We start from the raw sequence: 16,174 nt of genomic DNA, 5'->3' as shown, positions 1-16,174 counted from the left end.
GCGGGGTTCGAAAAGCAGCCCTAATTTGGAGCATTCGCTCGCCCCCCCCCAGATCCGACTCGTTCCACGCGGGCGGCGCTACACGGCGATATTCAATTATTTTGCAAAGCAGCGAGCTTTACGGCCCCAGCCCGCCCCACCGCCTTCCAGCAAGCATTTCTACAACCTCCTCTCCTGCGCGTTACCGGGGGCTCCTGGGGGAAGGAGTCCCATCCCCCGGCAGGCTCGTGACCTGGCAGCCGGGCGCTTCGCACCAGATGACAAGAAACCGGGGGAATTTTATTGAAACACAAACGCTGGCGAGCAGTACAAAAATAACTTGGCTCGGTTCGCATCGCAGTCCGTTATCCAAAAGGTACCCGACGTAAAAATGTACAAAAATAATTTAGAATATAAAAGCTCCACATTTCTAGTAAAACCCTTTTGTACGCACATCGGTATTTTACAGTATCCTTGGCCTGTATTTACACAAGCCCCTTCGGCACATCATACATTCCTCTAGAATCAGAAAATTACGCTTTCCACCAACTATTTTTGAAAGGCCACTGGAGAGGGAGCTCATCTTCCCTCCCCATCCACAGCACACGCCGGCAGGGAGGCGACAGTTCTCCGCTTGCCGACAGGATGGCAGATTTCTAATGTTCTCCATCCTTTGGTTGAAGAAAAAGGGAGCTGTCTCAAAGTGGGATGCTTTGTGTTTACTCAAAAAAAAAAAAAAGAAAAGAAAAAGGTTAATTAGAGAAATTTCACACGAATGAAGCCCAAAGATGGAGTTACCCGGAGACCAGGTATCAGCTCATCAGTTACCCGAAGCGGTGAGTCTCATCGGGGACCTGCCCTTGCAAGACACACGGTCTCTCAGCTCCCCTCGGTTGACCACCAGGCTTTAAGTCCCTCTAACGGGATACCGATTAGGCAAATTAAAACCTACAGCTTCCATCTCCTCTTCCCTGGAGGACCCAGCGTTTGCCGATGCGTCAGGCCGTGGCTCGGGAAGCGAAGCAGCCGCCGCAGGCGGCCTCTCGCCGACGCTATTCCTTCTTGGAGAGCTGAGCAGAGAAAATCCTGGCGATTCTTTTGGTTTCCTCTTCCGAGAGATCAGCCGTGGGCCTGGGACGAGTCGGCCTGCAGTACGGGATGCCCCCCGGCACTGCTCTGCTTCTGCTCTGCGGGGAGAAGGGACAGGAGGTTACAGCTCTGCCCCGCGCCCGTTTTCTGATGGCAGCAAACCGCAGGGTCGTGCAGCGTGCGAGAAGCTGGATACACAGGAAAAAAACCCAAAACCCCTCGTGGTGTGTTTTCTGTTGCTCACCGCTTCTCCTCAGAGGGGTGGTTCTCTTGTTCCGCACACTGAGAGGCAACTGTTTGGAAAAAAAACCTGTTTGTTCAAACTGTTGGGGGAAAAAAAAAAACCCCAAACCCACGATGGTGAAATATTTCCCTGCTCGACACAGTATTAGATGCTGCAATGCTGCTCTTTCTCAACGCTGCAGAAAGCAAAAGCTGAAGGCCAAAATTAGAAAGGTCCGAGCCACGCAGTTTTGCTCTGGCAAGAAAACTCTGCATTTGTGAATGTCTACCCTCAGCCAAAGTCGTCTTCTATGAAGCCAAAAGAATTACACCAGCGCATTCACCGGGCTCCGACTCTCTGAATTTTGGTTTTCAATTATTATTTTATTTTTAATTTGCAGAACCCTAAAACCCAAACCGCCTTGCAATGGGGAGGGCAAAGCTCCTACACAACAAATCCAAGCCTGCTGACAAATTAGACTGGCCAGTCGCAGTGACCTGCGGGGACCCCTAAGCAGCAGCCCACGAGACGAAAACCACCGTTTTAAGCATTTTAACATCCTCCTCGGTTTGCGTGCACCCTCCCAGCAGCCAGGCTTTCTCCCAGATGTTACAGTAGCACTAAAGACGGATAATTTCCGTGCACAAAGAAACTCGTATTTCTCCCTAACTAGTTTAGAGCCAGGTCGTGCCCGTGAAGCACCGAGAGAGGAGAGATCCAGCCTCAGCTGCCTGTAAGGGGTGAAGCAAGCGGTGCTGTTTTAGGACGCGCCGCTCCTTAGCTGTGGGGCCAGGAAGGTCTCCTGGCGAGCGGGGTTTGATTCGGAAAGCCGATACGCCGGTCCAGCCTTTCACCTACATCGCTGGGGCTGCTCCTCCGTCCCAGCCGGGATCAGCCTCGTCGGGCAAGTGGAAAGGCTTCCTAAGGCGATCAGCTCCCTCCCAAGAGAAACGGCGCCAGGATCCTCCTGTTCCCGTGCGCTCCCTGCTTTGACGTGCACCGTTTGGGGAAGGGAAACGGCTTTTTTTCTCATCGCTCTCTACAACTCCCTGAAAGGAGGTTGTAGCGAGGTGGGGTCGGTCTCTTCTCCCAAGTATCAAGCGAGAGGACGAGAGGAAATGGCCTCAAGTTGCGCCAGGGGAGGTTTAGATTGGACGTGAGGAAAAATTTCTGTACTGAAAGAGTGGTTAAACATTGGACCAGGCTGCCCAGGGAAGTGGTGGAGTCCCCATCCCTGGAGGTATTTAAAAGACGAGTAGATGAGGCACTTGGGGACATGGTTTAGTGGGTGGTGGTGTTGGGTCGACGGTTGGACTCGATGATCTTAGAGGTCTTTTCCAACCTCAATGATTCTATGATTCTATGATTTTAGGAATAAATGGGTTTGGAGATTTCTTGTGTTTGGTTACCTGCGCTTTAGAGGCTCAGATGACGAGCACATTGAGTATTAGCCCTGTGACAGCATCGCTGGTGAAGACCCTGACGGGAAAACAGTCTGTGGAAAAAAAAACCACCCCCTGATCTACATGTTCTGCGTGTACCTGCGTTTGCTAGAGCCAGGGCAAAGCACAAGAGGCTAACTGCAAGCTAATTTAACATCAGCTACAATTTCTCCATACAGACAAGACCAAGAGAGGCTGTGACCGCAGGCCAAGATTTCCTCAAGGATGATTTTCAGATACGCTGACCCAGCCTGCTCCTGCACAGCCAGATTCCGGAGACAGAGGGATCAACGCTCGCAAAGACGATGGTTTTGGTCGCCGGCCGGCCGGTCAATAAAAAGGATGACAAGGGTGGGAACAGCTCACGTGGTTTCACATCCAACAGCGCAGAAAAGGCTTATGACAAGCTAACTATAAATTCCTATACCCTGAATACCCAGTTTCATACGGCTAATTGTGTAAATTATGTGAAAAGACTTCTGTAAAAGACTTCAATCTGTATCCAGGAAAATAGCTTTGGTTTACAATACTTTAAGACACTGCCCATTTTTATCGTACTGAAAACCCATACGTTTATATTTATGAGAATCCTTGCTTTGTTTTTCTTTCTCCTTAATGCTGCTCTAGGATGATTTTTCCTAAACCAGAATGTAAGAAGCCGAGAGAGATTAAATGCAGACCTGGCAACATTAGAAGCTTAAAAACCAGCAGAGAGAGATGCTGGCTGAACCATCTCCCTTTGACAGCGTATTCTGCTCAAGGTTGTCCAGAGAGGACCGAGTCAGTAGCTTGTTCTTCCCACGCTGTTTTCTGTGCCAACTGTCTATGAAACATTAGTATTGGCTGGAGACGGCTCGGTGCTGGTCCTTGATCTCTGTACAGCATTCGTAAGCAGTTCGTAGAGAAAAATGTTCAAAGTGAAAGCTCAGAGGACTGGCGAAAGGCTTCTGGTTTTAGTGCATCAAGCAGCGTTCGCTTCTGAACACCACTTTTATGTATTTGCAAAGAATTGGTATGGACTGCCTTATCCCTCGGCCCAGGAAGGTCTGTAACTGTAACAAAAACAAAAGACGGAGGAAATTCTGGCTCTTACATCCATACACTCGCCAAATTGCAGCTAGACAACCCCATGCCGCTTCTCGGCGCTGGCACCGTACTTCAGAAACTCTCCTTTCTTTCCAGCAAGCTGTGGTGACGCTGTTTGCTCTCTAAGAAGCGCCCTGTTCTACCCTGGAGGAGGCTACACCACCAACATACCTAAAAAAGATTGTCTCCACAACTACGTGCACGTGAAAAGCTTGCAGGAACTAACTGCAATATTAAACCAGAAGCAGGTTTACACTGCAGCGATGGCTCTCTATCAAATTCCCCAAATCATCCAATTAACCCTATTTCAAGGGGTCACGAAACTGCACGTCCTACCTCTCACAACTCCCCTCTCACGGGTCCTCATGCTATACACGTCTTCGGGCACAGCTAGGAACTGAGACACGGCAACTCGCGCTTTGAATGTAAGGAAAAAATGCAGATGGCTTTCACTGACCCAACAGGACGTTTCTAATGAATTTCAGTGGGAGCAGCTGCAAGTCCTGCAACTCGGAAGAGAAGGTAACATACCGTGAGGGATAAGATAAAGGAAAAGAGAACAAAATTGCCTTGAGGATCCCAGATCCACCAGAGACGGTGGCACAGCTGAGTATTTCTGCAGAAATGAAAGGACTTTTTTTTTTTTGAATTGCACAAACCCAGTGACCCAAAATAGCTGTAAAATAATCTTGCCCTGGTTGTGAGAAATTTTAAATTTGATTCTAAAGGAGAAATTAAATGAGATTTTCTCCTTTGTTCTTAGAGTTCACAATCCAGAGGTGCCACAGTACTTCTCCTGCCTCAGGTGAAGCCAGGGGCACGTCACAAACTGAGTTGTTCCTGACCTGGTCTGGTCGGCCAGAGAGGCTGCTGCAGAAAATGCCGCCCCTCGCTCACATTTTGCCATCACTGCAATAACCTACCCCGAAAGAGCACTGTACTCTAAAAGTGAAAATACGACAGAAGAGCAGGTGTCTGCTGCTATTAGATGACACCGAGGCGATGTCATCTGACTGTCAGTAAACGAGGTGTGCTTGGAAAACATACCACTCGCCTGCTGTTTCAGATAGAAGTGGCTAAAATACTCCTCCTCCCATTTTCACACCGCTGTGTCCATTTGCAGAGGTGTTAAGATGCACGTATCTATCCCAAGGACCTTCCTAAAAATGAACTTCCAGCTGTAGGAAAGGTTTAGCAGCTCTTCTTGCTGCTATTCTACATGCACAGGTGTGAATCAAAATGAGAGACGTTTAAAAGCACAGTTTACACGCCCAGCTCGCACAGATGATCAGAAGCCTTTATGAAATTACATTTGCTGGTTTAGCTTCACCGCCAGTTTTGGGATACGGCTACAGGAAAGAGCTACACTTCTACACTTACCTCTGTATAAAGCTATTTTTCTTTGAAATATGCAAATTCCTCACACGTATAACATTCAGCAAGACATTCTAGCCTCAACGCTGCGTTTTTAAGAAGCTCCTTCGATACATCAAACAGGCAGTTTCAAACAGTCAGGAGTTTTAACCTTCTGCATAGTTTTGAGAGCACACATCTGAAATGTCGTGTTTACACCATTCCTTGCCTCCGAAACAGGCTTTGCCGGTTCAGGCTACGACCTGAGGACAAGCAGCGCTTGTCCTGGGTTTCTCCCTCTCCGTCTCTAGGCCAACGCAGTCACAAACTCCGAGTATCTGATGCTCAGCCATGAGGCGCACGTGTCTAATCAGAAAGATGCAAGAGGAAAGAGGACTTACGCACAGAAGATCACGCTTCACTTTTCTTTTTATAGAAATGGCAGCGATACAGCAGGACACTTAAACCAGCCGAGGATTATCTAATCGCTGTGTGCCAGGGATTGGAGTAAAGCAAACAGATTCATTAGCATTTTATAGGTCTTGGGGGGATGGCTTACTTCAAGGTCAAAGAATTCTGGTAACCGAGGCGGAGGACGTTTCAGCCCCGCGGTGCAGCAATTTTGATGGCTAGTTTTGTTTGTGCAGTGATGAAGGGGTGAAAACAGATCTGTGTTAAGTCTACAGCCTACCCCTGGCACGACCTTGCACCTACTTCTGCTTTCTGGACAGGAAAAGGTCTGTATCAAATCACGGACCACAGCCAGCAACTCCCCAACGGACATGAAGAATACAGCCACCTCTCCTTCTTTTTCTGATCGTGAAAGCGAAAGAGGACGCCAGCGTTTCTGTTCAGCAGGTCAGGAGGACAAATTTAGTAAGCAAAAGCCTTAGCTCTGTTCTTTGGGTAAGCTGAGTAAGGAAAAAGAAGAGCGTTAGTGGCTGCTACTGAAATGGGAGCAGATCAAGAGGAAACGTTGCAACCAAGAAAGGATGTTTGGACCATTGCTAACCATCTGCATTTTTAGAACAGATAAAAAGCCTGTTGTTCCGAATCTGCCTAAGTCTGTGTTATAAAAGTGTTATTCTAATTTACACTGAAGGTAAATCTATGTATATACAAATATTAATTATTCCGAGTAAAGCTGGTTCCCATGGAAGTTTCATCCTTTTGCAATATTCATAGAGGTGAGGGGAAAAAAAAATCAAGGTATTTTAAGGAAAAGCTTATTAACTCTCCAATTTTTTAAATACTTCCTCCTGCCCCCCAAAAACCCACCTTCATTACCAGTAGACTGGGCCAACTCTGAAAGGCAGCAAGCCTTAATATGGGTTTCCCAGCCAGCATCTCATCGGAATCACATTTGAATATTTTTACTCTGGCATACGATTGCCCCAAACCCGAACCAGAATCAATGTTGCAGTCCCCTCTGTGTGACACAACACACCCGGCGGGATTCAATTTTCGCCCTGAAAAATCAGCAATAGCACATAAAATAACATGGAACATATGAACGCAGTAAAGGCAAGAGGGAGGAGAAGGGAGGCCAGGGGCAACAGTCAGAAATAAGATTTGGATAGTAATCTGGGCCACCGACACAATGGCTCTGACTCGCTTAAAAAATAGTTGTAGCTTTACAGTAAATACGATACAGTGTTGGATGCTGTTAAGTTTAGCCACGAACTTGGATAATTTTCCCTACGTTGTATCAGGAACTGCCTGGAAAAGGACCGAGAGGAGAAAAGCACAAAGCTGCTCACTGAATTTGAAAAGTGGCAGAAGTTGAACCAGGACTGCTGGATCAGACAGGACAGCAGGTGACCAGTGTGGAAGAGGAGAGCTGGGAAGGACCTCAGGAACTGGAAGCCTGAGTCTGATGTAATGGAGAAAAAAAGGTTGAAGAATTTTAGACTTTGTGAGGCTCTGCAAAACTCAGGTCCCTGGCAGGTGACCACAGCATCCAGGCTGAGGCCTGAGCTGCTGCAGCACCTTCTCAGATCCCCACGTCCTCGCAGCATGAGCTGAGACGACCCTTTTGTCTCAAAACGCTGCCAGCTCCTTTGACATGACTGCCCGCTTCACCTTCTCGCCGTTTCTTCATCATTTTGAGTAGGAAGACAGGGAAAGCAGGGGGTCAGACAAGACAGGGAGAGGTGGCAGGAACGCTAGGGAGGCCAGGAGAGAAGTTTGCCAGCTGCCACGTGAGCGAGAGGGGACTGCTGATCTTCAGACAAGAACAGCTCAGATTTCAGCCTTGCTGTCACGCTCGGTGTTTGCTGAACTGCGCAGAAACAAAACAAACAAACCCAGATTTAGAAACTGATGTTCTTCAGGCTAATTAAGAACAAAACTATGAGAAAACAGTTTTCCTGAACTACATTTTACCGTCGGCATAAACGAAAAACTTCGTGTTCTTCATACAGGCTGCTTGATGCTGGGTGCACAACACAAGGCACAACTGAGTCCTGTCTCAACAGAAGCCTGCAAGTGCTACTGCGAAGGATTAGCTGCAGCTAATCCTGTAATTAAGCTGGTTTAAGGTCAGCTATACCCTAATAGTGCCTTCCTAATATGCTCCCTAATTATTAATCACTTTCAGGAGTGTGTTTCCAGCCACTAAGCTTAGCACTGCAGAGAGAGGGAATTCAAGTAAAGCTGATATCAATATTAAACCGTAGGTTTGAGTGATGATTTGCAGATGCACGGAAAGACACGGTGCTTCCACGGGAAGAACTGGAGCTAACTCTGCAGAGAACGCAAACCTTAGAAGAGGGGGCATGACATCGAGACAGAGTGGAAGGGGGTATCGGCGATGGACAGAAGGGAACAAGGAGAATTTGAAGGGGATTCCAAAGGAGAAACACATCTGAGATTCTGCTTTTGATATCATCCAAAGTATTTAGACACAGCACGAACAGTATGCCTAACAAGCACTAAGGCACGCTGCAGTCTAGATGTTATAATCAAGATGTATCTTAGGATCCTCGAAGTATACTATGCCCAAGACGACTCTGACAGAGGTCCCTGCTTTCATCAGGAACAAGTTTCAAGGGCTTTAGGGCAAGATAGTATTATGTAAACCAGAAAAAATATCATTTTTACAACACAAAACAGCAACAAGTCAGGTATTTTACCTGAGCTGTAAACATGTTTATCAATTTAAAGTAGTTTCCATTACTTCAGAGCTATTAGATCCTGCCTGTTTCTGTTCTGTTTAATCAAGCAAGCTGTTTCCGATTACATAAACATTCCTTAGAGCATTTGTTTCATAGGTCAGAACGAGGGGAACCAACGCATTATCCTTTCTGGGAGAGGTAAACAAACAGCCCAGCTGCTGCAGTACCCAGATCCACATCAACACCCAGAGCAAAGCTGTGGCTGGAAAAGAGTAATATTTAGACCTCAAAACAACCGAGCCACAAACTTTTTGGAAATAAAATGATCTCCAACCTTTTGCAGTAAATGATGTTTGTGCACGTAAAATCACCGATGAAACAGCAAAAGCAATCAACAGTTTTCCTGTACGAGTAACGACCACTCCAACTATTCTACTACTCCCTCCACTGAAGAACAGTTACTTGGTATCTCTCAAGGAGAGGCTCTCTCCTGCAAGCTCTGAAAGGTATCTACCTGTCTATCTAAAAGATATAAATTGGAGTCATAATTACAAGTTACAGCTTGCATCCTCGAAATTACGCACCTTACCTCACATCAAAGCACAAGGAAGTGTGGAGCGAGTACCTGCCGCTTCCACTGACCCCAGTGGAGAACAGCAACATTCACTGAGTATATACGCAAACTGGTTAACATAAACGCCAAGTATCACAGACGATGCAGCTGTGAGTGCTGAAAATTATTCTCACAGAGAAAGGAGGTATCAGAAAGATTCTCCTTGACTTGACTTGGAAGCCACCACCTCTAACCTGAGCGCTGACAGGCAAAGACAGGGAGAAGCACTTCCATTCCTGCTTTAGCGAACGGACTCCGCTAAGCTAGGACAACAAAGCAAAGGATGTCTCATACTTACTTTCAGGGCTGTGGAAGGATGAGAAGAAATGCTGAGCAGCCTCATGGAGGCTTCCATCTGCTGGGGTGGAAGGAAGAAGTTGGGAACAACAACAGGATCAGATCTGAGCAGAGCTGTTAAGGAACAACCTTTGGCAGCGTGTAGTTGCACAGACCTCCACAGGAGCTGCAGATGTGGAACAAGCCTCGCTGTAACAGCTGTTAATGGGTCCCAGATGGTGTCTCATTCATTTTAATCACTACTCTATCGTTCTGAACACTTGGTTCTCTCACCTGGCCTCACAAAGCATGGGGCACAAACTTGCTTTACAGTAATACCTCACACGTTCGTAGAGTACTTCATCCTGCAAAAATTCCAACACAACTTAGTGAAACTGAATGTGAGATTTGGGATCCATGCAAGAAACATGGGAAAGTATTTTAAAAGCAAATTAAACTACGTTTCTTTTAATACAGAAGAAACACAAGAGTTACATTATATGGAGAAAAACAACATGGGGAAAAAAATGCAAGACGACACATTGAAACTACCCAAAATGAAGTAACTCTCATGGATCACAGAATATATTGGTTACAAACGGCAAGGAAGTCATCACTACGTTGTGTGAAACACAACATAACAGGGTCTTCCAACACCTTCCCAGGTCACTGATTCTAGACTCATTTCCCAGGGAAGAGCTCCACAGAGCGAATTTCTCTTTCCCGAAGCCAGTGAGATTCTAGCCAAGAAGACACGCTCCTTGAATGCAATGTGTGTTTAAGAAAAGAGAAAAGGAGGATACAAAACAATTTTCGGTTTGACAGACTTTTCTGACTCTTCTAGTGGGTCTTCACTGCCGTCATCACAGAAGCTTTCACTATTTCCTTCCGAGCCTGCTTGGGCTGATACATTCTTAACACTTATCTCATCAGAACCACTTTCTTCCTTGTCTTGACGATCTTCATTTACAACCTCACTGTTTTCCTCCTTCTCTCCTTCTGTGGTTTTTGGATTGGTCAAACCAACGTCTCCTGGAAATTCCAGTAGTCCTTTGGAGCCTGCATGAAACTCTACATTCTGCTTTATTGGTTTAGTGTTAAACACTCTATCCCAGTCACAATTTCCATTTTCTACAGGGCCATTGGCTGTTTGATGCACTTCTGACAAATGAGCAGGCTGAAACAGCTCCTTCTCCGTTGTTTCTGTGCCACTGTTCAAGCTTTGAAAGCCTTCTGTTACAGCCCAAGGACTGCCCTCATCTGCGTGGAGGCTAACGCATGGGCTAAGGGTGGTGAGCACGCTTTGGTTGTCACCTTGTAGTATGCTGGAGAAGGTGCTGCTCCGTCTGCTGTTTCCTCTTTGCAAACAGTCTATATCCATCGAGTGCTGATCTTCAGGCCCCAAGTCTATGGGCTGCTGGTCAGCACCCTGCTCCACTTCAGATAGCACACTGGACCAGGGACTAGTTTTGTCCGTTACGGTTGTTATTTCGTTAAGAGTTCGTGGTTCTATAACGTCTTCTTCATATTCTTCTTCACTCTGTGGCTGGATGGCAAAAGCACCTTCACCTTCCTGGATGTAGTCTGTTGGCAAAGGACGCTCACCTTCAGGGACAGCTTGCTCTAGAAATTCATGCAACATGTGTCTCTCAAACACAGATCTCCCAAAAGAGCACGGCTGCTGTGGATCACTGCAAACGCTGGGCGAGTCCAACTCAAGTTGGCCTTGACATACTTCAATTCTGGCTTCTTCATCCTTCTGGTTGGGTGCATGTGTAGCACCCAGCTTTCTGCTGTTGTCTTGGTGCACATTAGAAGATTCTTTACTATTTTTAGTTATAGTCTGTAAGTCTGATCAATAGAAAACAGCAGTAAACGCACAGAGCAACAATTGACCTTTTATCTGATTAATTTGGGCTTTTTGCAGAAAATCATATATGCAAGAATGATTAGGAGTTAAACATGCACAGCTTTGTCAAACACTCTGCTGGTGTGATCACATTCTGCTCTCTCTACCATTGACAAGGCCAGGAGGACAGAAATGCTACAGAAAAAAGGAAATGTTCAGGATGAAATCACTGGGAAATAACTAGAAGTACCTACATCAATGTAAAGAAAAAAAATTGGACAGTGAAAATACTCTGATATACAGAGTACACCTAAAGCAAATGGAAAAAATACCTCTTGCTTGGAGTGGCTAAAAACAGTTTGGACAGTTCAGGCCACATGGGAAGAAGAGAAGAATAATCTAGAGAGGAGTGATGGATAATCTAACCACCTTTTCCTCTCATAGCTTCCCCAGTTTTATGTAGGGGCCCAGTAGACACAGTTGGTACTGCTATTCTCCAGTTTTCAGTTTGATTTAGCAAGTCGAATCAAATGACAGACAATTGTTAATTAAATATTTGTAAAACAGAAATCCACTCGGGACTATTGCTCAGTTGTGGTGGTAAAATTGTAAAGTCTGAAAACAAAGAGCTGCCTGTGCTCCTACCACAGGCTCTGAAAAAAGGTAATTGGATTAGAAGACTAAACATTAATAAAATCCATGCAATCCTGAAATTCTCCGGGGATTTTACGAATTCTTTAAAAAGCCACAATCACCTATTTTTGGTTCCTAGTTAGCAGATCCTATTCATTTCTTGCATTCTTTGAGAAATTAGTTCACCAGTATTAGGTTAAATGGCAAACTACTGCTACTCCGAGGCAAGAGAAAAAAGTCTTGCTATAAGGTAATGGTGGAGGACATTTGGAAAAGAGAAGGAAGAGTTTGAGAGATTGTAGAGGAGAGCATGTAAAGAAGCAGTAAAAACAGTTAATAAAGATGAGAAGGGGAACAAAAGGAGCAAAACCTTGGAGAAGAAAAAAATGAGAAGATCAAGGTGGTGATACAAGAATAGCAAATTCTGGCGTAATAGAAATGTGTCCTTCAACTCCATCTCTTGGAAGCGCTGCTTCCCTGTAGGTAGCCACAGGCAGAAACAGCACAGAATAACTTTTCAACTGGCAGCGCTCCGAGCCACAGTTTATTCTCTACTCCGATAAATTATTTTAAAAGCACCAGCATGGATTTGATTTCCTGGTCATTTTGCTACTCACAGCACCTCCGGTACGAGATCAGAGTGGCATGAACAGTTAAGCTAACATTAAATTAACCGCAATCAGCGAGCAGGCTAGCGCTGAGATGAAGAGCGGTTACAACGGAGCTGTTGGAAATGCCAGGCAGAGTGAAAACACATACATCTGAAAACAAGGTGTACAAAGAGATACGGTTTCCTTCCCTGTTGTGTCACACTCCATCCTTATTAAGGATGTCATTCTGTGTCCAACAGCACTAACGATAGGGAAAATTAATTGCACTGATGCCTCTAAAAGAGGAAATGTATTGAATGTGATAAACAGAAATGTATTGAATGTGATAAACAGAAAAGAAGCTGCTTACTAAGAGCTTTGTCTTACCTATCCTAAAAGAGCCTTATTTTAGCTATTCGTCGTAGGGCATAATTTCACCTGAAAACAGAGATAAGCCAATTCCTATTAGCAAAGAACCACAGACTCAGCTCAGTACCATTCTGTGGACTATTTTTCTGCAAGACCTCCCTTTTTCTACTGAACAGGCATTGAAATTTAAGTAGAATTTAGGCTATCTTGAGAGGGCCTTAACTCCCACCTAATCTTCCGTCTGAACATTTCACTATCATCACTGACAGGGGTTTGAAAGTCTCTCTGAAGCATTCTCCCAACGGACCAACACGCACTCATTACCAACACCAGGAACTGGTCCTGATTACGTTAAGAAATTTGAAGATACTTTAAGGCAGCTTCTGACAAAAAATTCCAAACCAAGTGACAACTTACCATTGATTAGGCTGCTGACCTGAGACACCAACTGACTAGATTTTTCCAAAAGATGGCATCCATTGGGATCCGCTTCTCTGCTCATCAAGCCCCGATGATCACTCTCCCGCTCCTCACGACTTGGTTTGGATGTGTTACCATAACTGAAGTCAGGAAAAGACCTGGTCAGCTTCTGACTGAAGTATCTTTGAACCTCATCCAGCTCACTCAAGTTTTTTCTGCAAGCAGTGGTAAGAAATTTGGTAAGAGGAAAAAAAGCCTGTGGCAGACTGGTTCTATTTGCATCATTCTAGTCAACAGCATGTAAATACGCAAATACAAGATTAAGGGTTATTACTGAAAAATAGATCAGTAGGTAAGTGTTGAGCAAGAGGATAACACTCAAGAACAAATGCCGAATTAGCTATGAAACTTAGGCTGGAAGTTAAAAAAAAGAGCTAGTTTTAAACTTACTTAATCAGAAGAGTTGGATTTGAGATGACCTTCCAATAGAAGTCATAAAGCCAAGAGTATTAATTGATTTTATGACCGAGCTTGATAAAAACCTGAGGATTTCTACCTGCTTAAGATCTAAGGATTTTATGATATATGGCTTGTGGTAGCAGAGGAAGGGATGGAATGACTCAGAAAGTCTCTTTCAGTCCTGTATTCCTACAGATAATAAATATTCTTCTCCTAAAATGCACACCTGATTTAAATCTAGAATCTAGTCAAAAGAAAAGTGCTTCTAGCAAGGAGAAAGGCATCCTGTTGGGAAAGGACGTCCTGCTCCATGCGCCATGAAAACGCTTACAGGCTTGTTCTTGTATTTGTGAAAACCAACTCAGAGGACTATTGGCTTAATAGCGTGTGTTGCGTTACAGATGTGCAAAGATGGATAAAACAAAGCATTCAATCCAGATTTGGAAACACTACTGTTGCTGTTTCCCTTCAGAGACTCACATCATTGCTAGAGCCTCAGTCCTAAATGGAAAGTTGCCCCCCTAGTCCCTGCTTTTCCAATCTCATCTCATCCTGCTGTAAATTACGCTGATATCCCACTGATACCTCTTAATCAGTTATTGCGTATTTTCATTTCCTTTAAAATCGGATGCAAGAATTCTTCAGTTTCAAGCTTTGCTTTGCAAACCTAAGGCTTTGAATTACCTTGTTGGCTCTGCTTTACCTGAGAGCAGTTAGAAGAGAAGCACGTGATGACAGCGATAATGAGTCCATCTTTGCCGCCCGGTGCGCGTTCCCGTCTGCTTGCTGCAGGGATTCATGAAATCTGCGCACGTTCTGCATATGCTCTTCATGACGAGGCGTGTGTGTTCCGGGGGGACTAATTCTGCTAGAAACAGGCCTACGTTTAACAACAGAAATCAGTTTGAAATCTCTAATCGTGAAAAGTCTGCAAACTAAGAATATCCAACGTCTTTAAATGCATTAAAGAGCCACCGACGGATGAAACTAGCTCTTTCAAACGTCATCAAGGACGGCATTTACTGTTTCAGATTTACACTAAAATAAAGTAAACTGCAACTACCCTCTCCGCGCCGGTTAATAGTGTGGCTGATAGGGAATTTGCAATGTCTGCTGGGAGCTGCCAAGCCAGCCGTTCAGACCAAATAACGGTGACCCATGGTCCCTCTAAACTTCAAAGACACATACAGGAAAAGTATCATCTCCTATGTACGCTAAATAAAGAAACCATGAATTAAAACGCTCTCTCACACGTTGCTAGTTAAATATATAAACATCGGTGCTTGTTTTAAGGGACAGAAAGCAGGAATTGCTGCAGGATATCTGACAATCCTAGTCCTGGAATGTGCAATATTACAGCATTTCACCAGCTGTCACCCACCGGCCATGGACAGGAGTTACGGCAAAATAAAGGGGATATATCAGCAATACTCTATTCTAACTTACGCTTATTATCCTTATTAAAAACAAAAACAAATACAAACACAACCCTTATTCTTATAAAGGCCTGGAAGAAGTATCTGCCAGTTTTAGCAATGGCATAGTGTAAATCCTAATGTAGAAGGGTGTAAATGAAACAAATCAGGAAACATCAGTGAGAAGAAAAAGAACATCTGGGTTTTGTAGAAAGGTACCTGCCTCAGGATTTCTATCTCCTGGGCCACCCTCTCACTGGTAAAGGGAACTTGGTATAATCTTTAAGTCCAAAACCAGGGAAAGACCTTTGACAGGGCTTGTTATTTTTTCAGTAGAGTCAATAGCCTTCGGATAGGTAGATTTCCGAGCCCTGAAAATGATCAAAATGACGGACAGCCAGCTGACTTACTGCTCTCGAGTAGGAACACTGACTTCCTTTGACAAGGTATTCAGCATCTGCTTGGAAAAGCTTGTAGCATTACTGGGAAATGTTGGAAAGCTGGGCTTCACCTAGAAAAAAGAGGAACGCTGCACATGAACCTTCCACAGCAAGAAAATAGAGAAACTGAAGTAGTATCTTGCTGAGTTAACAAACAAAAACTTAAGTTTTCTAAATAGCTTTAAATTTTCAAAGGATTTTCCAGCACTGAGCCAAAGTACCATTTCACAGCACTCTTATTTCAGAAACATTTATTAATTCCCCCCACACTACCGAAGAGTAAACTGATGGAAAGTAGGGTATAGGGGCTCCATTACACGTGTATATCACACCCCAGCGTAACTGGAAAGTCTAGAGAATAAAAAAGACACAAGAAATGGCAAATCTTCCAGAAAAACAGATTTCAGCCAAATTGGAAATTTCCTAACCACCGAAAGGCTGAATTTACAGTATGGTTTTGGGTATCAACTGCCACCCAAAGCAACAAACGGAACAGTGCCAGGCATCCAAACCCACAGAATATTCTCCTAACAATAGAATCATAGAATCATAGAATAATTGAGGTTGGAAAAGACCTCTAAGATCATTGAGTCCAACCGTCGACCCAACACCACCAGGCCCACTAAACCATGTCCCTAAGCGCCTCATCTACTCGTCTTTTAAATACCTCCAGGGATGGGGACTCCACCACTTCCCTGGGCAGCCTGTTCCAATGTTTAACCACTCTTCCAGTACAGAAATTTTTCCTCACGTCCAATCTAAACCTCCCCTGGCGCAACTTGAGGCCGTTTCCTCTCGTCCTATTGCTAGTTACTTGGGAGA

At 44.8% G+C, this 16,174-nt stretch overlaps 1 protein-coding gene across 1 annotated transcript in view; it reads right to left on the bottom strand.

The window, feature by feature from the left end:
- Positions 1–266: 266 nt before the first annotated feature.
- C2CD3 (C2 calcium dependent domain containing 3) overlaps positions 267–16,174 on the bottom strand; it is a 55,163-nt gene continuing 39,255 nt past the window's right edge. Inside the window, exons 27-33 of the mRNA XM_019473895.1 lie at positions 15,323–15,423; positions 14,201–14,377; positions 13,036–13,253; positions 9,981–11,028; positions 9,200–9,302; positions 808–1,166; positions 267–701 (exon numbers count right to left, since the gene is read on the bottom strand). Coding sequence (XP_019329440.1) covers positions 1,032–1,166; positions 9,200–9,302; positions 9,981–11,028; positions 13,036–13,253; positions 14,201–14,377; positions 15,323–15,423 — 1,782 coding nt within the window. The 3' untranslated portion in view covers positions 267–701; positions 808–1,031. The remainder of the gene's footprint in view (positions 702–807; positions 1,167–9,199; positions 9,303–9,980; positions 11,029–13,035; positions 13,254–14,200; positions 14,378–15,322; positions 15,424–16,174) is intronic.

This window comes from Aptenodytes forsteri, unplaced genomic scaffold (genome assembly GCF_000699145.1).
Source record: "Aptenodytes forsteri isolate BGI_AS27 unplaced genomic scaffold, ASM69914v1 Scaffold231, whole genome shotgun sequence".
Taxonomy (NCBI): domain Eukaryota; kingdom Metazoa; phylum Chordata; class Aves; order Sphenisciformes; family Spheniscidae; genus Aptenodytes; species Aptenodytes forsteri.
This window is presented reverse-complemented; position numbering and strand designations above follow the sequence as displayed.